At 39.8% G+C, this 25,508-nt stretch overlaps 1 protein-coding gene across 2 annotated transcripts; it reads left to right on the top strand.

The window, feature by feature from the left end:
* Window positions 1-3,990: 3,990 nt before the first annotated feature.
* On the top strand, window positions 3,991-16,330 carry LOC122703436 (olfactory receptor 1J4-like). 2 transcript variants are annotated; one of them, XM_043917720.1, is made up of 2 exons: window positions 3,991-4,487; window positions 15,388-16,330. In XM_043917720.1, the coding sequence occupies exons 1-2, from the start codon at window positions 3,991-3,993 to the stop codon at window positions 16,328-16,330; spliced, it is 1,440 nt and encodes a 479-aa protein (XP_043773655.1). The 2 variants fall into 2 exon arrangements, with proteins under 2 accessions (XP_043773655.1, XP_043773657.1); XM_043917722.1 differs by lacking the exon at window positions 3,991-4,487 and adding an exon at window positions 14,169-14,188 and having other exon boundaries at window positions 15,373-16,330.
* Window positions 16,331-25,508: the final 9,178 nt, after the last annotated feature.

The raw sequence follows: 25,508 nt of genomic DNA on the forward strand, positions 1-25,508 counted from the left end.
TCTTCAAGAGATGAAAATACCAGAGCACCTTACCTGCCTCCTGAGAAACCTGTGTGCAGGTCGAGAAACAATAGCTAGCATGGGACATGGAACAACTGACTGGTTCCAGTTTGGGAAAGGAGTACATAAAGGCTGTATATTGTCACCCTGCTTATTTATTTTTTTTATTTATTTGTTTTTTATTGTAGTGGTTTTTGCCATACATTGACATGAATCAGCCATGGATTTACATGTGTTCCCCATCCCGATCCCCCCTCCCACCTCCCTCTCCATCCCATCCCTCTGGGTCTTCCCAGTGCACCAGCCCTGAGCACTTGTCTCATGCATCCCACCTGGGCTGGTGATCTGTTTCACCCTTGATAGTATACTTGTTTCAATGCTATTCTCTGAACATTCCACCCTCGCCTTCTCCCACAGAGTCCAAAAGTCTGTTCTGTACATCTGTGTCTCTTTTTCTCTTTTGCATATAGGGTTATCGTTACCATCTTTTTAAATTCCATATATATGTGTTAGTATACTGTATTGGTCTTTATCTTTCTGGCTTTCTTCACTCTGTATAATGGGCTCCAGTTTCATCCATCTCATTAGAACTGATTCAAATGAATTCTTTTTAATGGCTGAGTAATATTCCATAGTGTATACGTACCACGGCTTCCTTATCCATTCATCTGCTGATGGGCATCTAGGTTGCTTCCATGTCCTGGCTATTATAAACAGTTCTGCGATGAATATTGGGGTACACGTGTCTCTTTCAGATCTGGTTTCCTCGGTGCGTATGCCCAGGAGTGGGATTGCTGGGTCATATGGCAGTTCTATTTCCAGTTTTTTAAGGAATCTCCACACTGTTCTCCATAGTGGCTGTACTAGTTTGCATTCCCACCAACAGTGTAAGAGGGTTCCCTTTTCTCCACACCCTCTCCAGCATTTATTGCTTGTAGACTTTTGGATGGCAGCCATTCTGACTGGTGTGTAATGGTACCTCATTGTGGTTTTGATTTGCATTTCTCTGATTATGAGTGATGTTGAGCATCTTTTCATGTGTTTGTTAGCCATCTGAATGTCTTCTTTGGAGAAATGTCTGTTTAGATCTTTGACCCATTTTTTGATTGTCACCCTGCTTATTTAATTTATATACAGAATGCATCATGCAAAATGCCAGACTCAATGAATCACCAGGTGGAATCAAGATTGCTGGGAGAAACATCAACAACCTCACATAAGCAGGTGACACCACTTTAATGGCAGAAAGTGAAGAGGAACTAAAGAGCCTCTTTATGAGGGTGGAAGAGGAGAATGAAAACGCTGGCTTAAAATTCAACATTCACAAAACAAAGATCATGGCACCTCGTCCCATTGCTCATGGCAAATAGATGGGGGGAAAGTGGAAACAGTGATGGATTTTTTTTTCTTGGTAACTGCAGTCATGACAATAAAAGACACTTCACCTTGGAAGAACTGCTATGACATTTCCACACAGCATATTAAAAAGCAGAGACATCACTTTTCCAACAAAGGTAATTTAATCAAAGCAGTGGTTTTCCTGTAGTCATGTATGGATGTGAGAGTTGGACCATAAAGAAGACTGAGTGGCAAAATTGATACTTTCCAAATGTGGTATTGGAGAAGACTCTTGAGAGTCCCTTGAACAGCAAGGAGATAACACCAGTCAATCCTAAAGGAAATCAACCCTGAATATTCATTGGAAGGACTGATGCTGAAGATGAAACTCCAACAATTTAGCCACCTGATGCAGAGTCAACTCATTGGAAAAAACTCTGATGCTGGGAAAGATTGAGGGAAGGATAAAAAGGGGATGACAGAGGATGAGATAGTTGGATGGCATTACTGACTCAATGAACTTAAGTTTGAGCAAACTCTGGAAAATAATGAAAAACAGTGAAGCCTGTCATGTTGAAATTCATGGCGTTGCAAAGAGTCAGACATGGCTTACAGACTGAACAACAACTGCTGGAGTTGAACAACAGTGGAGTTGAACAACACCTCCAGTATTCTTGCCTGGAGAATTCCACTGACAGAGGAGCCTGGTGGGCTACAGCCCATGGGGTTGCAAAGAGTCAGATATGACTGAGAGACTAACATTAAGATAGAACAACAACAAATGTAAATATAAAGTTTTATGGATAAAAACCATTTTGGAAGTATAAAAAATGAAAAAAAGACAGGGGAAATACTTTGGTTTTCTCATACTACTGTATTTAGATTTCTACCATGAAGCAGATTTATTGAGAGGCAACAGACTAAGAAGACTAAGAAGACTCCCAGTCTCGGCTTGGGAGAAAACTCCATCCTCACATCCCAAGCTTTGACTTAACTAGGGGAAATTTAAACTAGTAGGAAGGGTCAGTCAGCAGGTCTTTCCATATCTCTTTTGGGCTCACACCCACAGGGCATCAGCATGACTTTCTTCCTAAGGATACTGTTTTCTTAGTGTCAGCCCTTCGGACCACGTGTGTCAAAATTCTCTGGCAGCAGAGTTCAAGAATGAGCGTCACTGGAGCTGGAGCTGGGATCTGCATCTTTAATAATCTCCCCAGGGCATTCTAGGGAATATCAAAGTTTAAGAACCACTGCCCTAGGGCATGTGTCCTGGAGGGAGAAACAAGAAAAATGAGCAATTAATACATGTTTAATGCATGTTTCTAACCTAGAGCTTGGAGCCCTGTCCCCTTGGGTCCCCTCCCTGGTGGACGGAGCACAGTCTTCGTGTCTCCATTTCTGACATTGTTGAATTGAGGATCAAGCTCTTTTGTCTCTGATGCTGGTGAGTGGTTCAGGACCACAGAAGTGGATAAATCTTGTCTCCAGGTGTCCTACAGAGAAGCTGAGAAACCAGTTCTTACTCAAGGCAACTAGATCAATCAAGCATAAAGTTCAGAAAAGAACTGCATATCCTACGGCAATAGCAGGTGTGCATTTATGTGTGTGTGTGTGTGTGTGTGTGTGTGTGTGTGTGTAAATACAGGTGTCCAGCATGTCTCTGTGCTCTGGTTATGATACTTTTTATTACTAGTTCTTAAAGATGAGCAGAGAAGGCATATCAGGGCATATCTCTTTGACACCTCTTGGCAGCAACTGTTTTTATTTTGGATTAGGGAACTCTTCAACAAGAGGATTTTGTTGAATCAGGAGGATATTGGAGAATGATAAATATGAGTGTTAGTAAAAGTATACATATAGCTGCCAGTAGTATTTTTACTTCATAGAGTGTGATATTATAAGATTGAGCTCTTAGAAAATCTGAGTTCAGTTAACAGGTAAGCTTCATTTTTTTTCTTCAACCTTTATACCTAGGGGAATCTGGCTATTTAGTTGCTTATTTATTTTTAAAGAATTTTTTTGATGTGGATCATTTTAAAAATTCTTTGCTGAATTTATTACCATTTATTTTTGTTTCATGTTTTGGTTTTTAGCTGTAAGGCATGTGATTTCTTTATATGTGGAACAGGGATTGAACCCACACCCCCTGACTTCCAAGGTGAAATATTAACCACAGGACCGCCAGGAAATTTCTTGGCTGTGTATTTATGACCCACTTTCCTTTGAGAACTGGTTGTTGAACAGTCCTCCTTATATTTTACATATGAAAGGACTTTGAAGTCAGATTTCTGTAGGTCAATATGTCACAACCTGAAGGTCAAACCTTATGATTGTATGTCCAGAAACGGAAGAGAAATTACAGAGGTCTTTAGCTTACTATTTCTCTGCTAAGAAAGTGTGATACTTTCTCTTTACTGAGGTAATGGAAAAATGCCACTGAGCCAGTTTCTTTTCTGTATCAAACTCAATTCTTGGTTGGTAATTCCCTCACTATACATGGTAATACCATTCATCTTAGGGGTTTTTGCAGGGCAATGCAAACAGACCCTGACATATTCACCAACAACAGAAAGTACTCATTTTGATAAGCCAGCTGCAATCAAAATGTGCTTCTTTCACTGTCTTTTCATTCCCAGCAGACAGGAGAGGAGCATGAAGAGGGAGAATCAGAGCAGCATGTCCAAGTTCCTCCTCCTGGGACTCCCCATCCGGCCAGAGGAGCAGGGCATGTTCTTTGCCCTGTTCCTGGGCATGTACCTGACCACAGTGCTGGGCAACCTGCTCATCATTCTGCTCATCAGGCTAGACTCTCGCCTCCACACCCCCATGTACTTCTTCCTCAGCCACTTGGCCCTCACTGACATCTCCTTTTCATCTGTCACCGTCCCTAAAATGCTGATAAATATGAAGACTCAGGATCAATCCATCCCCTATGCAGGATGCATAACACAGATGTATTTCTTCCTATTTTTTACTGGTCTGGATGATTTTCTGCTCACCTCAATGGCCTATGATCGGTACGTGGCCATCTGTCACCCTCTCCACTACAGCACCATCATGGGACAGGGGCTGTGCACCTTACTAGTAACTGTGTCCTGGATTCTCTCCTGTGCCAATGCCCTGTGTCACACCCTCCTCCTGACCCGGCTGTCCTTTTGTGCTGACCACAGCATCCCCCATTTCTTCTGTGACCTTGGTGCCCTGCTGAAGCTCTCCTGCTCAGACACATCCCTCAATGAGCTGGCCATTTTCACAGCAGGAGTGGCTGTTATCGTCCTCCCATTCATATGCATCCTGATCTCTTATGGATGCATTGGGACCACCATCTTGAAGGTCCCCTCCACCAAGGGGATCTGCAAAGCATTGTCCACATGTGGCTCCCACCTCTCTGTGGTGTCTCTGTATTATGGAACAATTATTGGACTGTATTTTTTCCCCTCATCCAACACTTCCAGGGATAAGAGCACCATTGCCTCTGTGATGTACACAGTGGTCACTCCACTGCTGAACCCCTTCATTTACAGCCTAAGGAACAGGAACATGATGGGGGCCCTGGAGAGACTCTTGCACAGGGCAAAAGTCTTGTCTCAGTGATGTTTGTTCGTCTTTGTAACAGCCATGTGTGTTCACAAAACCTCAGATCATATATCCCTAGATTTGAGCCCAGCATGGAATAAATACTCAGTAAATGTTTGATTGTCGAATTGCATTCCTTTACAATTATTGTCTATTTCCTAACAGTTCATTAGCATAAATTGTGAATTTTGAGTTTATGTTCTTGAGTTTTGATCTTGTCTATAAGGCTGAGCATTTATATAGGTGGTAGTACTTCACCTCTCCTCTTATTTCCTAGTGATTTATTTCTTTTTAAAAATTTAATTTTTAATTTACTTTTTATTGGAAAATAATTGCTTTACAGTATTTTGTTGGTTTTTGCTATATAGCAACATGAATCAACTGTAAGTGTGCATATATTCTCTCTCTCCTGACCCTCCCTCCTACCCTCCCCATGTTTGCAGCCCTCAGGTCGTCACAGATACCACACTGAGTTTCCTGTGCTATGGAGCAGTTTCTCATTAGCAATCTAATTCAAACATGGTAGTGTGTGTATGTCAATGGTACTCTCTCAGTTTGCCCCACCCTCTCCTTCTCCTGAGCAAACTCTGAGAAGGACAGGGGAGAATGGTATGCCGCAGTCCACGGGCTTGCAAAGAGTCAGACAAGACTTAGTGACTGAATAGCAACAACTCCTCCTCCAACTGTGTCTAGAAATTCATTCTCTATGTCTGCCTCTCTACTCTTGCCTGTCTAATCTGTTCGTCACTACCATTTTTCTAGATTCCATATATAGACATTAACACACAATATTTATTTTTCTCTTTACTCTGTATGTCAGACCCAGACAATATGTAGACCATCCACGTTCTGGTAATGGCACAATTTTGGTAACGTTTTGTGGCTGCATAATATTCCATTGTATATATGTGCCACCTCTTCTGTATCTATTTCTGTGTCATTGGGCATTTACTACTGTGCATAAAATGAATAACTAATAAGAATCTATTGTATAGCACAGGGAACTCTACTCAAAGCTCTGTGGTGGCCTAAATGGGAAGGAAATTTTTAAAAAGGGATATACATATGTATATGTATGGCAGATTCAGTGTTCTGAGAAGAGAAAATAACACAACATTGTTAAACAACGATAGTCCAATAACTTTTTTAAAAAAAGTTTCTTTGGAAAAGCAAATGCCTTTTATTTTTATGAAATCAAGATTCTACTCTTTTCCTTTTAGTGTTCATGACTTTTGTGTCTTATTTAAGAAAATATTCCTTATCCCACGTTTACCAAGATTTGTCCAAGTTTTTCTTGAAGATAGTTTTATAGTTATAGTCCTTACACATTTCATCCATTTTGAGTTATGTTTTGCATGTGGTGCAGCACAAGAGTCCATGTTCACTTAAGACATATTGATACTGAAGCATGCTGGCACCATTTATTGAAATGCTGTCCTTGCCACATTACATTGCCTTGGTGCATTTGTAAACTATTAATTGACCTTCTACGTATTGATATATTTTGAAATTATTCACTGTTCTATTGATCTATATTCCTATTCTTATGCAATTATTTTTATTTTCCTTGATTTGGAGTATAAAACAGTTTTGAAATTAGATAAAGTAAGTATGGCATTTTGCTTCTCATTTTAACATTTTTTGTCTTCTCTTTTCAGTTTAGTTCGGTTCGGTCACTCAGTTGTGTCTGACTCTTTGTGACCCCATGGACTGTAGCACACCAGGCCTTCCTGTCCATCACCAACTCCCGGAGTTTAATCAAATTCATGCCCATTGAGTCGGTGATGCCATCCAACCATCTCATCCTCTGTTGTCCCCTTCTCCTCCCACCTTCAATCTTTCCCAGCAACAGGGTCTTTTCAAATGAGTCAGTTCTTTGCAGCAGGTGGCCAAATATTGGAGTTTCAGCTTCAGCATCAGTCCTTCCAATGAATATTCAAGACTTATTTCCTTTAGGATGGACTGGTTGGATCTCCTTGCAGTCCAAGGGACTCTCAAGAGTCTTCTTCAACACAACAGTTCAAAAGCATCATTTCTTTGGTGCTCAGCTTTCTTTATAGTCCAAGTCTCAGATCCATACATGATTACTGCAAAAAACCATAGCTTTGACTAGATGGACTTTTGTTGGCAAAGTAATGTCTCTGCTTTTCAATATGCTGTCTAGGTTGGTCATAACTTTTCTTCCAAGGAGCAAGCATCTTTTAATTTCATGGTTCCAGTTACCATCTACAGCGATTCCGGAGCCCAAGAAAATAAAGTCTGTCACTCTTTCCACTGTTTCCCCATCTATTTGCCATGAAGTGATGGGACCGGATGCCACGATCTTAGTTTTCTGAATGTTGTATTTTAAGCCAACTTTTTCACTCTCCTCTTTCAGTTTCATCAAGAGGCTCTTTAGTTCCTCTTCACTTTCTGCCATTAAGGTGGTGTCATCTGCATATCTGAGGTTATTGATATTTCTTCCAGCAATCTTTTTTTAAAAAATTAATATATTAAAAAAAATTTAGGCTAATTACTTTACATTATTGTAGTGGTCTTTTCCACTACATGACATGAATTTAGTGACATGTCCACTACATGACATTTCCACTAGTGACATGAATCAGCCATGGGTGTACATGTGTCCCCCATCCTGAAGCCCCCTCCCACCTCCCTTCCCGTCCCATCCCTCAGGGTCGTCCTAGTCCTCTGGCTCTGAGCACCCTGTCTCATGCATTGATCCTGGACTGGTGATCTATTTCACATATGGTAATATACGTTTCAATGGTATTCTCTCAAATCATCCCACCCTCACCTTCTCCCACAGAGTCCAAAATTCTGTTCTTTACATCTGTGTCTCTTTTGCTGTCTCTCATATAGGGTCATCATTACCCTCCTTCTAAATTCCATATATATGTGTGAATATACTGTATTGGTGTTTTTCTTTCTGACTTACTTCACTCTGTATAATAGGCTCCAGATTCATCTGCCTCATTAGAACTGATTCAAATGCATTCTTTCTAATAGCTAGGTAATATTCCATTGTGTATTTGTACCAGAGCTTTCTTTCTTTTTTGTTTTTATTTTTTAATTAATTTCTTTCTTTTAATTGGAGGTTAATTACTTTATAATATTGTAGTGGTTTTGCCATACATCGACACGAATCAGCCACGGGCACACATGTGTTCCCCATCCAGAACCACCTCCCATCTCCCTCTGCATCTCATCCCCCAGGGTAATTCCAGTGCACCAGCCTTGAGCACCCTGTCTCATACATCCAACTTGGACCAGTGATCCACTTCCATATGATAATATACAAGTTTCAATGCTCCCTCTCAAATCATCCCACCCTCATCTTCTCCCACAGAGTCCCAAAGACTGTTCTTTACATCTGTGTCTCTTTTGCTGTCTCACATATAGGGTCATTGTTACTATCTCTCTAAATTCCATATATATGTGTTAATATACTTTATTGGTGTTCTTCCTTCTGACTTACTTCACTCTGTATGATAAACTCCAGTTTCATCGACCTCCTTAGAACTGATTCAAATGAGTTCTTTTAAACAGCTGAGTAATATTCCATTGTGAATATGTACCACAGCTTTCTTATCAATTCATCTGCCAATGGACATCTAGGTTGCTTCCATGTCCTAGCTATTGTAAACAGTGCTGTGATGAACATTGGGGTACATGTGTCTCTTTCAATTCTGGTTTCCTCGGTGTGTATGCCCAGCAGTGGGATTGCTGGGTTGTATGTCTCCTGGCAATCTTGATTTCAGCTTGTGCTTCATCCAGCCAAGTGTTTCTCATGATGTACTCTGCATATAAGTTAAATAAGCAGGGTGACAATACACAGCCTTGACCTACTCCTTTCCCTATTTGGAACCAGTTTGTTGTTCCATGTCAAGTTCTAACTATTGCTTCCTGACCTGCATACAGATTTCTCAAGAGGCACGTCAGGTGGTTTGGTATTCCCATCTCTTGCAGAATTTTCCACAGTTTGTTGTGGTCCACAGAGTCAAAGGCTTTGGCATAGTCAATAAAGCAGAAATATATGTTTTTCTGGAACTCTCTTGCTTTTTTGATAATCCAGCAGATGTTGGCAATTTGATCTCTGGTTCCTCTGCCTTTTCTAAATCCAGCTTGAACATCTGGATGTTCACAGTTCACACACTGCTGAAGTGTGGCTTGGGGAATTTTGAGCATTACTTTATGTGCATGTGAGATGAGTGCAATTGTGCGATAGTTTGAGCATTCTTTGGCATTGCCTTTCTTTGGCATTGGAATGAAAACTGACCTTTTCCAGTACTGTGGCCACTGCTGAGTTTTCCAAATTTCCCGGCATATTGAGTTCAGTACTTTCATAGCATCATCTTTTAGGATTTGAAGTAGCTCCACTGGAATTCCATTACCTCCACTAGCTTTGTTCATAGTGATGCTTCCTAAGGCCCACTTGACTTTGCACTCCAGGATGTCTGCCTCTAGGTGATGAACACATCGTTGTGATTATTTGGATCATGAAGTTCTTTATTGTATAGTTTTTGTGTGTATTCTTGCCACCTCTTCTTAATATCTTCTGCTTCTGTTAACCCATACCATTTCTGTCCTTTATTGCACCCATCTTTGCATGAAACATTCCCTTGGTATCTAATTTTCTTAAAGAGGACTCTAGACTTTCCCATTCTATTATTTTCTTCTATTTCTTTGCACTGATCACTGAGGAATGCTTTCTTCTCTCTCCTTGCTATTCTTTGGAATTATGCATTCAAATGGACACATCTTTCCTTTTCTCCTTTGCCTTTTCTTTCTCTTCTATTCTCAACTATTTGTAAGGCCTGCTCAGATGATCATTTTGCCTTTTTGCATTTCTTTTCCTTGGAGATGATCTTGATCCCTGCCTCCTGTACAATGTCACGAACCTCTGTCCAAATTTCTTCAGGCACTCTATCAGATCTAATCCCTTGAATCTGTTTCTCACTTCCATTATATAATTGCAAGGAATTTGATTTAGGTCATACCTGAATGATCTAGTAGTTTTCCCTACTTTCTTCAACTGGAGTCTGAACTTTGCATTAGGGACTTCATGGTCTGTGCCACAATCAGCTCTTGGTCTTGTTTTTGCTGATTGTATAGAAATTCTCCATCTTGACTGCAAAGAATATAATCAATATGATTTCGTTATTGCCCATCAGGTGATGTCCATGTGTAGAGTCTTCTCTTGTGTTGTGGGAAGAGGATATTTGCTATGGCAGTGGGTTCTCTTGACAAAACTCTATTAGCCTTTGCCCTGCTTCATTCTATACTTCCAGGCCAAATTTGCCTGTTACTCCAGGTGTTTCTTGACTTCCTACTTTTGCATTCTCATCCCCTATAATGAAAAGGACATCTTTTTTGGGTGTTAGTTCTAGAAGGTCCTGTAGGTCTTCATAGAACTGTTCAACTTCAGCCTCTTTAGCCTTACTGGTTGGGGAATAGACTTGGATTACTGTGCTATTGAATGGTTTGCTTTGGAAATGAACAGAGATCATCTGTCATTTCTGAGAGTGCATCCAAGTACTGCATTTCAGACTCTTTTGTTGACTATGATGGTTACTCCATTTCTTCTAAGGGATTCTTCCCCACAGTAGTAGATATAATGGTCATCTGAGTTAAACTCACTCATTCCAGTCCATTTTAGTTTGCTGACTCCTAAAATGTTGATGTTTGATCACTTCCAATTTGCCTTGATTCATGGACCTAACATTCCAGGTTTCTATTCAATATTGCTCTTTACAGCATTGGGCTTTAGTTCCATCACAAGTGACATCCACATCTGTCTTCCCTTTTACTTCAGATTAAGAATCAGATTCTACGAGTAGGCTACTGATACATTGCCTTTGATTGCACTGACCCTATAGATCAATTGGAGGAGAGACCTGGCTCCATAATGATATTGAGTTATCCAGTCTATGGGCAAAGTGTATCTGTATTCATTTGCATCCTCTTTAAATTTACCATGAATGTGTTTGTAGTTTTTAACATATCAGTATTTTGGGAAATTCATTCATAAGCATATTTTGCTTTTTAAATTGTTTTAATTAGCATATTAAAATTTCGATTCTCAGTGCTCACTGCTAGGATATAAAGTATCATTGATTTTTGTTCATTATTCATCAACTTTGTAATCCTGCTACCTTGCAAAGCTCACTTAGTACAAATAGATTTGGAGAAAGATTTTTTGCTTTCTTTTCCCTCTTTTTGGCCTTCTTTGAGATTAGTTTATACTATTCATTTTTTCTCTCTTATCGACATACTACATATATGTCTTTTTTTGAGCATCAGGTTTTTACCCCTGTTTTTTCATCTTGTCCCTTTACGTGCGTGTGCCTGCACTATGCAAGATGTAATATGTTTACCAATGCTATACAGAAACAGAAGACTAATTAGTTTGTAACCAGTAGCTGGAGTGACATGCAAGGTTGTGATGATGTCCACAACTCTAGTCTGTTTGGGGTGTAAAGATGGAAATCCCAATATTTTGAAAGCCTTGGATATATGATACATGTATAAAATATTATGATGCAACTTTCATCATTATTCATTTATTTCATTCTGTAAGCTCTGATTTAGATGATTCCTTAGGTGAATGAAAACAGTCTGGCTTTATTGCCTCTCTTTCCATGCGCTTCCACCTAGCCTTCCATTCTTCATGTATTTTCACGGACATTTTCACAGTTCAGTTGTTCTCTCTTCAAAAGAGCAAGCCACAGGCATGGGGGAATTAAGACATTGGAGCCTGTTAAAACGGATGCTTTGGAGATAATAAAGTAACCTTGATCAGACAACAGACACAGGAAAAGATTTCAGGGTGTACTATAATATTTAATAAAGTATTACCTTATTGAAGAATTAGAGATTCTTTGTTAATGAACCACTCAGTTAATTCAACAAGAGAGCAGCTAAAAATTTGAGATTAATACCTTGATGTTATATGTGTTTTATGCACTGATAAGCATAGAAGTAGACTTGCAAGTATTATTACAATAAATTTAGGAGGAGAAAGCTCTAAGGTACCATGCAAAACAAATCCCATTTATGTAAACGTATCCTAAAAGATAATGCTGTTAAACTGTTGCACTCAAAATGCCAGCAAATTTGGAAATCTCGCCAGTGGCTCCAGGACTAGAAAAGGGAAGTTTTCATTTCAATTCCAAAGAGAGGCAAGACCAAAGAATGTTAAAACTACAGTACAACTGCACTCATTTCACATGCTAGCAAGATTATACTCAAAGCCACTCAAACTAGGCTTCAGGAGTATGTGAACCAAGAACTTCCAGAAGTCCAAGCTAGATTTAGAAAAAGCAGAGGAACCAGAGATCAAATCACCAACATCTGTTGGATAATAGAAACATCAAGAGAATTAAAGAAAAACAGCTACTCCTCTTTCACTGACTACGCTAAAGCCTTTGACTGTGTAGATCACAACAAACTGTGGAAAATGCTTCAAGAGATGGAAATACCAGAGAACCTTACCTGCCTCCTGAGAAACCTGTGTGCAGGTCAGGAAGCAATAGTTAGCATGGGACATAGAACAACTAACTGGTTCCAAATTGGGAAAGGAGTACATAAAGGCTGTTTATTCTCACCTTACTTATTTAATTTGTATACATAATGCATCATGCGAAATGCCAGACTGGATAAATCACCAGCTGGAATCAAGATTGCTGGGTGAAATATCAACATCCTCACATATGCAGATGACACCACTTTAATGGCAAAAAGTGAAGAGGAACAAAAGAGCTTCTTGATGAGGGTAGAAGAGGAGAATGAAAAAGCTGGCTTAAAATTCAACATGCACAAAACAATGATCTTGGCATCCTGTCCCATTGCTTCATGGCAAATAGAAGGGGAAAAGTGGAAACAGTGACAGATTTTATTTTCTTGGGTTCAATTCCACTTCATTCGGTGACTGCAGTCATGAAAATTTAAGACACTTGATCCTGGAAGAACAGCTATGGCAAATCTACATAGCATATTAAAAAGCAGAAACATCACTTTTCCAACAAAGGTAATTTAGTCAGTGCTATGGTTTTCCTGTAGTTATGTACAGCTGTCAGAGTTGGAATGTAAAAAAGACGTATTCATATTTGCAACTCAGCAAATATCGATGCTTTCTGAATGTGGTACTGGAGAAGACTCTTGAGAGTCTCTTGAACAGCAAGGAGATCACACCAGTCAATCCTAAATGAAATCAACTCTGAATATTCATTGGAAGGACTGATGCTGAAACCCCAATACTAAAACCAGATGCAAAGAGCCAACTCATTGGAAAAGACCCTGACACTGGGAAAGATTGAGGGCAGGAAAAAAAAGGGGACGACAGAGGATGAGATGGTTGGATGGCATTACTGACTCAATGAACAAGAGTTTGAGCAAACTCTGGGAGATAGCGAAAAACAGGGAAGCCTGGCATGGGGTTGTAAAGAGTCGGACTTGGCTTAGCGAATGAACAACAACATCTGGAGTTGAACAACACTGAAGCTGAAAAACAACTCTGGTATTCTTGCCCGGAGAATTCCACTGACAGAGGAGCCTGGTGGGCTACAGTCCGTGGGGTTGCACAGAGTCAGACACGACTAAGTGACTAACACTTCGATAGAACAACAACAAATATTAATATAAAATTTTATGAATAAAAACCATTTTAGAAATATAAAAGATGAATAAAAGACAGGGGAAATACTTTGAATTTCTCATATTGTATTTGAATTTCTACCGTGAAGCAGATTTATTTAGAGGCAACAAACTAAGAAGGCATCTCGGCTTGGGAGAAAACTCCATCCTCACATCCCAAGCTTTGACTTAACTAGGGGAAATCTAAGCTAGTAGGAAGGGTGAGTCAGGAGTTCTTTCCACATCTCCTTTGGGATCACACCCACTGGGCATCATCGTGATGTTCTTCCTAAGGATACTGTTTTCTCAGTGTCAGCTCTTCGGACCACATGTGTCAGAATTCCCTGGCCACAGAGTTCAAGAATGAGCATCACTGGAGCTGGAGCTGGGAACTACATCTTTAATAATCTCTCCAGGGCATTCTAGGGAACATCAAAGTTTAAGAACCACTGCCCTAGGGCATGTGTCCTGGAGGGAGAAACAAGAAAACTGAGCAATTAATACATGTTTAATGCATGTCTCTAGCCAAGAGCTTGGAGCCCTGTCCCCTTGGGTCCCTTCCCTGGTGGACAGAGAACAGTCTTCACGTCTCCATTTCTGACATTGTTGAATTGAGGATCAAGCTCTTTTGTCTCTGATGCTGGTGAGTGGTTTATTTATCCACAGAAGTGGATAAATCTCTACTCCAGGTGTCCTACAGAGAAGCTGAGAAACCAGTTCTTACTCAAGGCAGCTAGATCATTCAAGCATAAAATTCAGAGACGAACTGGGTCTCCTATGGCAATAGTAGGTGTGTGTGTGTGTGTGTGTGTGTGTGTGTGTGTGTGTGTGTAGGTGATCAGCACTTCTCTGTGCTCTTGCTTGTGATACTTTTTATTACTACTTTTAAAGATGAGGGGAAAATGCATATCAGGGCGTATCTCTTTGACATATCTTGGCAGCAACTGTTTTTATTTTGGATTAGGGAACTCTTCAACAAAAGAATTTTGTTGAATCAGGACAATACTGGAGAATGATAAATATGAGTACTAGTAAAAATACATATAACTGCCAGTAATATTTTTTACTTCGTAGAGCAGTGATATTGCAAATTTGAACACTAAGATACTCTGAGTTCAGTTGACATGTAAGCTTCTTCTTTTTCTTCAGCCTTTATACATAATGGAACTGGCTATTTATTTGCTTATTTATTTTTAAAGAATTTTTTTGATGTGAATCATTTTTTAAATTCTTTGTTGAATTTGTTACCATATTGTTTTGTTTCATGTTTTGGTTTTTAGCCATAATGCATGTGATATCTTTATACCTGGAACAAGGATTGAACCCATACATCCTGACTTGGAAGCTCAAGTCTAAAGCCTTGGATCACCAGGAAATTTCTTGGCTGTGTATTTTTGATCCACTTTCCTTCAAGAATTCGTTGCTGAAACATCTTCCTTATACTTTACAAATGAGAGGACCTTGAAGTCAGATTTCCATAGGTCAATATGTCACAACCTGAAGGTCAAATCTTATGATCATATGTACAGAAACAGAAGAGAAATTAGGGAGGTTTTTAACTCACTATATCTCTGCTAAGATACTGTGATAATTTCTCTTTACTGAGATGATGGAAAAATCCCACTGAGTCAGTTTCTCTTCTGTATAAAATTCTCTTCTTAGTTGGTAAATTCTCTCATTATACATGGTAATACCATTCATCTTAGGGGTTTTTGCAGGGAAAAAGCAATGCAGACAGACACTGACATATTCACCAAGAGAAAGGACTCATTTATATATGCCTGCTGCAATCAAAATGTGCTTCTTTCACTGTCCTTTCATTCCCAGCAGATAGGCGAGGAGCATGAAGAGGGAGAATCAGAGCAGCATGTCCGAGTTCCTCCTCCTGGGACTCCCCATCCAGCCAGAGCAGCAGGGCATGTTCTTTGCCCTGTTCCTGGGTATGTACCTGACCACGGTGCTGGGCAACCTGCTCATCATCCTGCTCATCAGGCTAGACCCTCGCCTCCACACCCCCATGTACTTCTTCCTCAGCCACTTGGCCCTCACTGATGTCTCCTTTTCATCTGTCACCGTCCCTAAAATGCTGATAAACATGAAGACTCAGGATCAATCCATCCCCTATGCAGGATGCGTAACACAGATGTATTTTTTCATATTTTTCACTGGTCTGGATGATTTCCTACTCACCTCGATGGCCTATGATAGGTACGTGGCCATCTGTCACCCTCTCCACTACAGCACCATCATGGGACAGGGGCTGTGCACCTTACTAGTAACTGTATCTTGGATTCTCTCCTGTGCCAATGCCCTGTGTCACACCCTCCTCCTGACCCAGCTGTCCTTTTGTGCTGACCACAGCATCCCCCATTTCTTCTGTGACCTTGGTGCCCTGCTGAAGCTCTCCTGCTCAGACACATCCCTCAATGAGCTGGCCATTTTCACAGTAGGAGTGGTTGTCATCATCCTCCCACTAGTATGCATCCTGATCTCTTATGGACGCATCGGGGCCACCATCCTGAAGGTCCCCTCCACCAAGGGGATCTGCAAAGCATTGTCCACATGTGGCTCTCACCTCTCTGTGGTGTCTCTGTATTATGGAACAATTATTGGGCTGTATATTTTCCCCTCATCCAGCACCTCCAGGGACAAGATCACCATTGCCTCTGTGATGTACACAGTGGTCACTCCACTGCTGAACCCCTTCATTTATAGCCTAAGGAACAGGGACATGATGGGGGCCGTGGAGAGACTCTTGCACAGGGCAAAAGTCTTGTCTCAATGACATTTGCTTGTCTTTGTAACAGCCATGAGTGTTCACAAAACCTCAGATCATATATACCTAGATTTGATCCCAGCATGGAATGAATAGTCAGTAAATGTTTGATAGTTGAATTACATTCCTTTACAATTATTATCTATTTCCTAACAGTTCACTAGCATAAATTGTGAATTTTGAGTTTATGGTCTTGATTTTTGATCTTGTCGATAAGGCTGAGAATTATAGCTGGTAGTACTTAGTCTCTCCTGTTATAACCTGGGAATTTATTTCTTTTTAAAAAATGTATTTAATTAGTTATTTATTTTTCATTGGAAGATAATTGCTCTACAATATTTTGTTTGTTTTTGCTGTACCACAGTTGAAACAGGTATAAGTACATATATACTTGCCCTCCTGATCCTCCCTCCTACCCTCCCTATGTTTGCAGCCCTCAGGTCATCACAGAGTTCCACACTGAGTTTTCTGTGCTATGCAGCAGTTTCTCATTAGCAATCTAATTACACGTGGTTGTGTACATATGTCAATGGTACTCTTTCAATTTTTCCACCCTCTCCTTTCCTGTGAGCAAACTATGTGAAGAACAGGAGAGCCTCGTATGCTGCAGTCCATGGCCTTGCAGAAAGTCAGACATGTGACTGAATAACAACAACTCCTCCTTCAACTGTGTCCAGAAATTCATTCTCTATGTCTGCTTCTCTATTCTTGCCTGTCTAATCTGCTCATCACTACCATTTTTCTAGATTCCATGTATAGACATTAACATATAATATTTATTTTTCTCTTTACTCTGTATGTCAGACCCAGACACTTTGTAGACCCATTCACATCCCGGCAAATGGCACAATTTTGTTACATTTTGTGGCTGTATAATATTCTATTGTATATATGTGCCACATCTTCTGTATCTATTCCTCTGTCAATGGACATTTACTACAGTGTATAAAATAAATACTAATGAGAATCTACTGTATAGCACAGGAAACTCTGCTCAAAGCTCTATGGTGGCCTAAATGGGAAGGAAATTCAAAAAAGGGGGGTATAGATATATATACGTACGGCAGATTCATTTTTCTGAGGCCAAAAAATATAACATTGTTATGCAACTATAGTCCAATAAATTTTTATTAAAAATTTTCTTTGGAAAAGCAAATGCCTTTTATTTTTTTGAAATCAAGATTCTGCTCTTTTCCTTGTAGTGTTATGACTTTTGTGTCCTATTTAAGAATATGTTGCCTACCCCACATTTACCAAAATTTTGTCCAACGTTTCTTCAGAATAGTTTTATAGTTACAGTTCTTACACATTTGACCCATTCTGAGTTATGTTTTGCATGCACAAGAGTCCATGTTCACTTAAGACATATTGATACTGAAGCATGCTGGCACCATTTATTGAAACTCTATCCTTGCCACATTTAAATTGCCTTGGTGCATTGTAAACTATTAATTGACTTTATGTGTATTGATCTATTTCAAAATTATTCACTGTTCTATTGATCTATATTCCTATTCTCATGCAATGGCTTTTATTTTGCTTGCTATGGAGTATAAAAGTTTTGAAATTAGGTAAACTAAGTATGGCAGTTTCCTTTTCATTTTAAGATTTTTTTGTCTTCCCTTTTGCTTGTATGTAATATTAAGAATCAGCTTCTGCAAGTAGGCTACTGATACATTGCCTTTGATTGCACTGACCCTATAGATCAATTGGAGGAGAGACCTGGCTCCATAATGATATTGAGTTATCCAGTCTATGGGCAAAGTGTATCTGTATTCATCCTCTTTAAATTTACCATGAATGTGTTTGTAGTTTTTAACATACCAGTACTTTGGTAAATTCATCCATAAGCATATTTTGCTTTTTAAACTGTTTTAATTAGTATATTAAAATTTCAATTCTCAGTACTCACTGCTAGGATATAAAGTATCAGTGATTTTTGTTCTTTATTCATCAATTTGTAATCCTGCTACCTTGAAAATCTCACTTAGTACAAATAGATTTGGAGAAAGATTTTTTGCTTTCTTTTCCCTCTTTTTGGCCTTCTTTGAGATTAGTTTATACTATTCATTTTATCTCTCTTATTGACATACTACATATATGTCTTTTTTTGAGCATCATGTTTTTACCCCTGTTTTTTCATCTTGTCCCTTTGCGCGTGTGTGTCTGCACTATGCAAGATGTAATATGTTTACCAATGTTATACAGAAGCAGAAGACTAATTAGCATGTAACCAGTAGCTGGAGTGACATGCAAGGTTGTGATGATGTCCACAACTCTAGTCTGTTTGGGGTGTAAAGATGGAAATCACACTTTTTGAAAGCCTTGGATATATGATACATGTATAAAATATTATGATGCGACTTTCCTCATTATTCATTTATTTCATTCCATAAGCTCTGACTTAGATGATTCCTTAGGTGAATGAAGACAGTCTGGCTTTATTGCCTCTCTTTCCATGGGCTTCGACCTAGACTTCCAGCCTTCATGTATTTTCATGGGCATTTTCACAGCTCGGTTGTTCTCTCTTTAAAGGAGCAAGCCACAGGCATGGGGAAACTAAGACATTGGAGCCTTTTAAAATGGATGCTTTGGAGATAATAAAGTAACTTTGATCAGACAACAGACTCAGGAAAAGATTTCAGGGTGTACTATAATATTTAATAAAGTTTTACCTTATTGAAGAATTAGAGATCCTTTGTTAAAGAATCACTCAGTTAATTCAGCCAGAGAGTAACTAAAAATTTGAAAATTTATAAGATTAATGTATTGATGTTATGTATATTCTATGCACTGATAAGCAAAGACGTAGACTTGCAAGTATTATTGCAATAAATTTATCTTAGGACAAGAAAGCTCTAAGATACCATGCAAAATAAATCCCATTTATGTAAATATGTCCTAAAAGATGATGCTGTTAAACAGCTGCACTCAGTAAGCCAGCAAATTTGGAAAACTCACCAGTGGCCCCAGGACTAGAAAAGGGAAGTTTTTATTTCAATCCCAAAGAAAGGCAAGGCCAAAGAATGTTAAAACTACAGTACAACTGCACTCATTTCACATGCTAGGAAGCTTATACTCAAAGCCATTCATACTAGGCTTCAGCAGTATGTGAACCAAGAACTTCCGGAAGTCCAAGCTAGATTTAGAAAAGGTAGAGAAACCAGAGATCAAATCGCCAACATCTGTTGGATAATAGAAACATCAAGAGAATTAAAGACACTCCTCTTTCACTGACTATGCTAAAGCCTTTGACTGTGTAGATCTCAACAAACTGGAAAATTTTTCAAGAGATGAAAATACCAGAGCACCTTACCTGCCTCCTGAGAAACCTGTGTGCAGGTCAAGAAGCAATAGTTAGCATGGGACATAGAACAACTGACGGGTAACAAACTGGGAAAGGAGTACATAAAGGCTGTATATTGTCACCCTGCTTATTTAATTTGTATATAGAATGCATCATGCAAAATGCCAGACTGGATAAATCACCAGCTGGAATCAAGATTGCTGGGTGAAATATCAACGACCTCACATATGCAGATGACACCTCTTTAATGGCAAAAAGTGAAGAGGAACAAAAGAGCTTCTTGATGAGGGTAGAAGAGGAGAATGAAAAAGCTGGCTTAAAATTCAACATGCAAAAGACAAAGATCATGGCATCCCATCCCGTTGCTCATGGCAAATAGATGGGGGAAAAGTGGAAACAGTGACAGATTTTCTTTTCTTAGGTTCAAAATCACTTCATTCGGTGACTGCAGTCATGAAAATTAAAGACACCGATCTTGGAAGAACAGCTATGACAAATCTACTTGGAATATTAAAAAACAGAGACATTACTGTTCTAAAAAAGGTAATTTAGTCAAAGTATTGGTTTTCCAGTAGTCATGTACAGATGTGAGAGTTGGGCCATAAAGAAGACTGAGTGCCAAATACTGATGCTTTTGACATGTGGGGCTGGAGAAGACCCTTGAGAGTCCCTTGAACAGCAAGGAGGTCGCACCAGTCAATCCTAAAGGAAATCAACCCTGAATATTCATTGGAAGGACTGATACTGAAGCTGAAATTCCAATACTTTGGCCACCTGATGCAAAGAGTCAACTCACTGGAAGAGACCCTGATGCTTGGAAAGATTGAGGACAGGAAAAGAAGGGGATAATAGAGAATGAGATGGTTGGATGGCATTACTGACTCAATAAACATGAGTCTGAGCAAACTCTGAAAGACAGCAAAAACAGGGAAGCCTGGCCGAGTGCAGTTCATGGGGTTGCAAAGAGTTGGACAGAGCTTAGGAATTGAAAACAACAAATGGTTGAACAACATTGGAGTTAAACAACAAGTCCAGTATTCTTGCCTGGAGAATAAAAGAGGGGAAATACGTTGGCTTTCTCATTTTATATTTGAATTTCTACCATGAAGCAGATTTACTTAAAAGGCAACAAACTAAGAAGGCATCTCGGCTTGGGAGAAAACTCCATCCTCAAATCCCAAGCTTTGACTTAACTAGTGGAAACTTTAAGCTTGTAGGAAGGGTCAATAATGGGGTCCTTCCACATCTCATTTGGGCTCACACTCACAGGGCATCATCATGGCATTCTTCCTAAGGACACCGTTTTCTCAGCATTGGCCCTTAGGACCACATGTGTCAGAGTTCCCTGGTCACAGAGTTCAAGAATGAGCATCACTGGAGCTGGAGCTGGGATCTGCATCTTTAATAATCTCTCCAGGGCATTCTAGGGAACATCAAAGTTTAGGAACCACTGCCATAGGGCATGTGTCCTGGAGGGAGAAACAAGAAAACTGAGCAATTAATACATGTTTAATGCATGTCTGTAGCCAAGAGCTTGGAGCCCTGTCCCTTTGGGTCCCCTCCCTGGTGGACAGAGCAGTTTTCACAGTTCCGTTTCTGAAGTTGGTGAATTGAGGTTCAAACTCCTTTTTCTCTGATGCTGGTGAGTGTTTCAAGACCACAGAAGTGGATAAATCTTGTCTCCAGGTGTCCTACAGAGAAGCTGAGAAACCAGTTCTTACTCAAGGCATCTTGATCACTTGAGCATAAAATTCGGAGAATAACTGGGTCTCCTATGGCAATAGCAGGTGTGTATTAGTTTGTGTGTGTGTGTGTGTGTGTGTGTCTGTGTCTGTGTGTATATATATATATATATACACACATATATACACAGATGCTCAGGACTTCTCTGTGTTCTTGCTTATGATACTTTTTATTACTAGTTCTTAAAGATGAGGGGAGAAGGCATATCAGGGAGTATCTCTTCAACACCTCTTGGCAGCAACTGTTTTTATTTTGGATTAGACAACTGGTCAACAAGAGGACTTTGTTGAATCAGGAGGATATTTGAGGATGATAAATATGAGTAGTAGGTGAGTGATCAGACCATTGTGATTATCTGGGTTGTGAAGATCTTTTATGACAGTTCCTCTGTGTATTCTTGCCACCTCTTCTTAATATCTTCTGCTTCTGTTAGGTCCATATCATTTCTGTCCTTTATCGAACCCATCTGTGCATGAAATGTTCCCTTGGTATCTCTAATTTTCTTGAAGAAATCTCTAGTCTTTCCCATTCTGTTGTTTTCCTCTATTTTTCTTTGCATTGATCGCTGAGGAAGGCTTTCTTATCTCTCCTTGCTATTCTTTGGAACTCTACATTCAAATGGGAATATTCTTCCTTTTCTCCTTTGCTTTTAGCTTCTCTTCTTCTCACAGTTATTTGTAAGGCTGCCTCAGACAGCGATTTTGCTTTTTTGCATTTCTTTTCCACGAGGATGGTCTTAATCCCTGTCTCCTGTACAATGTCACGAACCACTGTCGATAGTTCATCAGGCACTCTGTCTATCAGATCTAGTCCCTTAAACCTATTTCTCACTTCCACTGTATAATCATAAAGGATATGATTTAGGTCATACCTGAATGGCCTAGTGGTTTTCCCTACTTTCTTCAATTTAAGTCTGAATTTGGCAATAAGGAGTTCATGATCTGAGCTACAGTCACCTCCCGGTCTTGTTTTTGCTAACTGTATAGAGCTTCTCCATCTTTGGCTGCAAAGAATATAATAAATCTGATTTTGGTGTTGACCATCTGGTCAGATAATCACGATGGTGTGATCACTCACCTAGAGCCAGATGTCCTGGAATGTGAAGTCAAGTGGGCCTTAGGAAGCATCACTATGAACAAAGCTAGTGGAGGTGATGGAATTCCAGTTGAGCTATTTCAAGTCCTGAAAGATGATGCTGTGAAGGTGCTGCACTCAATATGCCAGCAAATTTGGAAAATGCACAGTGGCCACAGGACTGGAAAAGGTCAGTTTTCATTCCAATCCCAAAGAAAGGCAATGCCAAAGAGTGCTCAAACTACTGCACAGTTATGCTCATCTCACATGCTAGTGAAGTAATGCTCAAAATTCTCCAAGCCATGCTTCAACAGTTCGTGAACCATGAACTTACAGATGTTCAAGCTGATTTTAGAAAAAGCAGAGGAACCAGAGATCAAATTGCCAACATCCGCTGGATCACTGAAAGAGAGTTTCAGAAATACATCTACTTCTGCTTTAATGACTATGCCAAAGCCTTTGACTGTGTGGATCACAATAAACTGTGGAAAATTCTGAAAGAGATGGGAATACCAGACCACCTGACCTGCCTCTTGAGAAACCTATATGCAGGTCAGGAAGCAACAGTTAGAACTGGACATGGAACAACAAACTGGTTCCAAATAGGAAAAGGAGTATGTCAAGGCTGTATATTGTACTCTGCTTATTTAACTTATATGCAGAGTACATCATGAGAAACACTGGGCTGGAAGAAGCACAAGCTAGAATCAAGATTGCCAGGAGAAATATCAATAACCTCAGATATGCAGATGACACCACCCTTATGGCAGAAAGTGAAGAGGAACTAAAAAGCTTCTTGATGAAAGTGAAGGAGAAGAGTGAAAAAGTTGGCTTAAAGCTCAACATTCAGAAAACTAAGATCATGGCATCTGGTCCCATCACTTCATTGCAAATAGATGGTGAAACAGTGGCTGACTTTATTTTTTGGGCTCCAAAATCACTGCAGATGGTGATTGTAGCCATGAAATTAAAAGACACTTACTCCTTGGAAGGAAAGATATGACCAACATAGATAGCATATTAAAAAGCAGAGACATTACCTTGGCAACAAAGGTACGTCTAGTCAAGGCTATGGTTTTTCCAGTGGTCATGTATGGATGTGAGAGTCGGACTGTAAAGAAAGCTGAGCACTGAAGAATTGATCCTTTTGAACTGTGGTGTTGGAGAAGACTCTTGAGAGTCCACTGGACTGCAAGGAGATCCAACCAGTCCATCCTAAAGGAGATCAGTCCTGGGTGTTCATTGGAAGGACTGATGCTGAAGCTGAAACTCCAATACTTTGGCCACCTCATGCGAAGAGTTGACTCATTGGAAAAGACCCTGATGCTGGGAGGGATTTGGGGCAGGAGGAGAAGGGGACGACAGAGGATGAGATGGCTGGATGGCATCACCAACTCGATGGACATGAGTTTGAGTAAACTCTGGGAGTTGGTGATGGGCAGGGAGGCCTGGCGTGCTGCGATTCATGGGGTTGCAAGGAGTTGGACACGACTGAGGGACTGAACTGAACTGAACTGAACTGAAATATGAGTACTAGTATGAAAGTGAAAGAGAAGAGTGAAATAGTTGGCTTCAAGCTTAACATTCAGAAAACTAAGATCATGGCATCTGGTCCCATCACTTCATGGCAAATAGATGGTGAAACAGTGGAAACAGTGAGAGACTTTATTTTTGGGCTCCAAAATCACTGCAGATGATGATTGCAGCCATGAAATTAAAAGACGGTTACTCCTTGGAAGGACAGTTGTGACGAACCTAGAAAGCATATTAAAAAACAGAGACACTACTTTGTCAACAAAGGTCTGTCTAGTCAAGGTTATGGTTTTTCCAGTAGTTATGTATGGATGTGAGTGCTGGACTATAAAGAAAGCTGAGCATGAACGCATTGATGCTTTCGAACTATGGTGTTGGAGAAGACTCTTGAGAGTCCCTTGGACTGCAAGGAGATCCAACCAGTCCATCCTAAAGGAGATCAGTCCTGTGTGTTCACTGGAAGGACTGATGTTGAAGCTGAAACTCCAATAGTTTGGCCACCTGATGCAAAGAGCTGACTCATTTGAAAAGACCCTGATGCTCGGAAAGATTGAGGGCAGAAGGAGAAGGGGACAAGAGGATAGATGGTTGGATGGCATCACTAACTCAATGGACATGGTTTGGGTGAACTCTGGGAGTTGGTGATGGACAGGGAGGCCTGGTGTGCTGCAGTTCATGGGGTTGCAAAGAGTCGGACACGACTGAAAGACTTAACTGAACTGAATTGAAACTGCTATAAAGTATTATAACTGACAGTAATATTTTTACTTCATAGAGCAGTGATATTGCAAGATTGGCCTCTAAGTTCAGTTGACAGTTAAGCATCTTTCTTCAACCTTTATACATACTGGAGCTGACTATTTATTTGCTTATTTATTTTTAAAGAAATTTTTTCATGTCGATCATTTTTTAAATTCTTTGTTGAATTTGTTACCACATTGTTTTGTTTCATGTTTTGGTTTTTAGCCATAAGGCATGTGATATCTTTATACCTGGAACAGGGATTGAACCCACACCCCCTGACTTGCAAGGTGAAGTCTTAAGCACTGGACTGCCAGGAAATTCCTTGGCTGTGTACTTTTGATCCAGTTTCCTTTAAGAATTTGTTAATGAAACGTCCTCCTTATACTTTACATATGAAAGGACTTTGAATTCAGATTTCAATATGTCAATATGTCACAGCCTGAAGGTCTAAACCTTATGATTATATGTATAGAAATAGAAGAGATATTAGGGAGGTTTTTAACTTACTATTTCTCTGCTAAGACAGTGTGACACTTTCTGTTTACTGAGGTGATGGAAAAATGCCACTGAGCCAGTATCTCGTTTGTATAAAATTGTCTTCTTGGTTGGTAAATTCTCTCATTATACATGGTAATACCATTCATCTTAGGGGTTTTTGCAAGGACATAGCAATGCAGACAGACACTGACATATTCACCAAGAGAAAGGACTCATTTATATATACCTACTGCAATCAAAATATACTTCTTTCACTCTCCTTTCATTCCCAGCAGACAGGCGAGGAAC

Source organism: Cervus elaphus, chromosome 11, assembly GCF_910594005.1.
Source record: "Cervus elaphus chromosome 11, mCerEla1.1, whole genome shotgun sequence".
Lineage (NCBI taxonomy): Eukaryota > Metazoa > Chordata > Mammalia > Artiodactyla > Cervidae > Cervus > Cervus elaphus.

Excerpts from the sequence above, each read along its gene's own strand:
- LOC122703436 (XM_043917720.1), top strand. The coding sequence starts at position 3,991 with ATGAAGAGGGAGAATCAGAGCAGCATGTCCAAGTTCCTCCTCCTGGGA. Across the intron at positions 4,488-15,387 it reads ACCCTCCTCCTGACCCGGCT|CATGAAGAGGGAGAATCAGA; the intron begins GTCCTTTTGTGC and ends ATAGGCGAGGAG.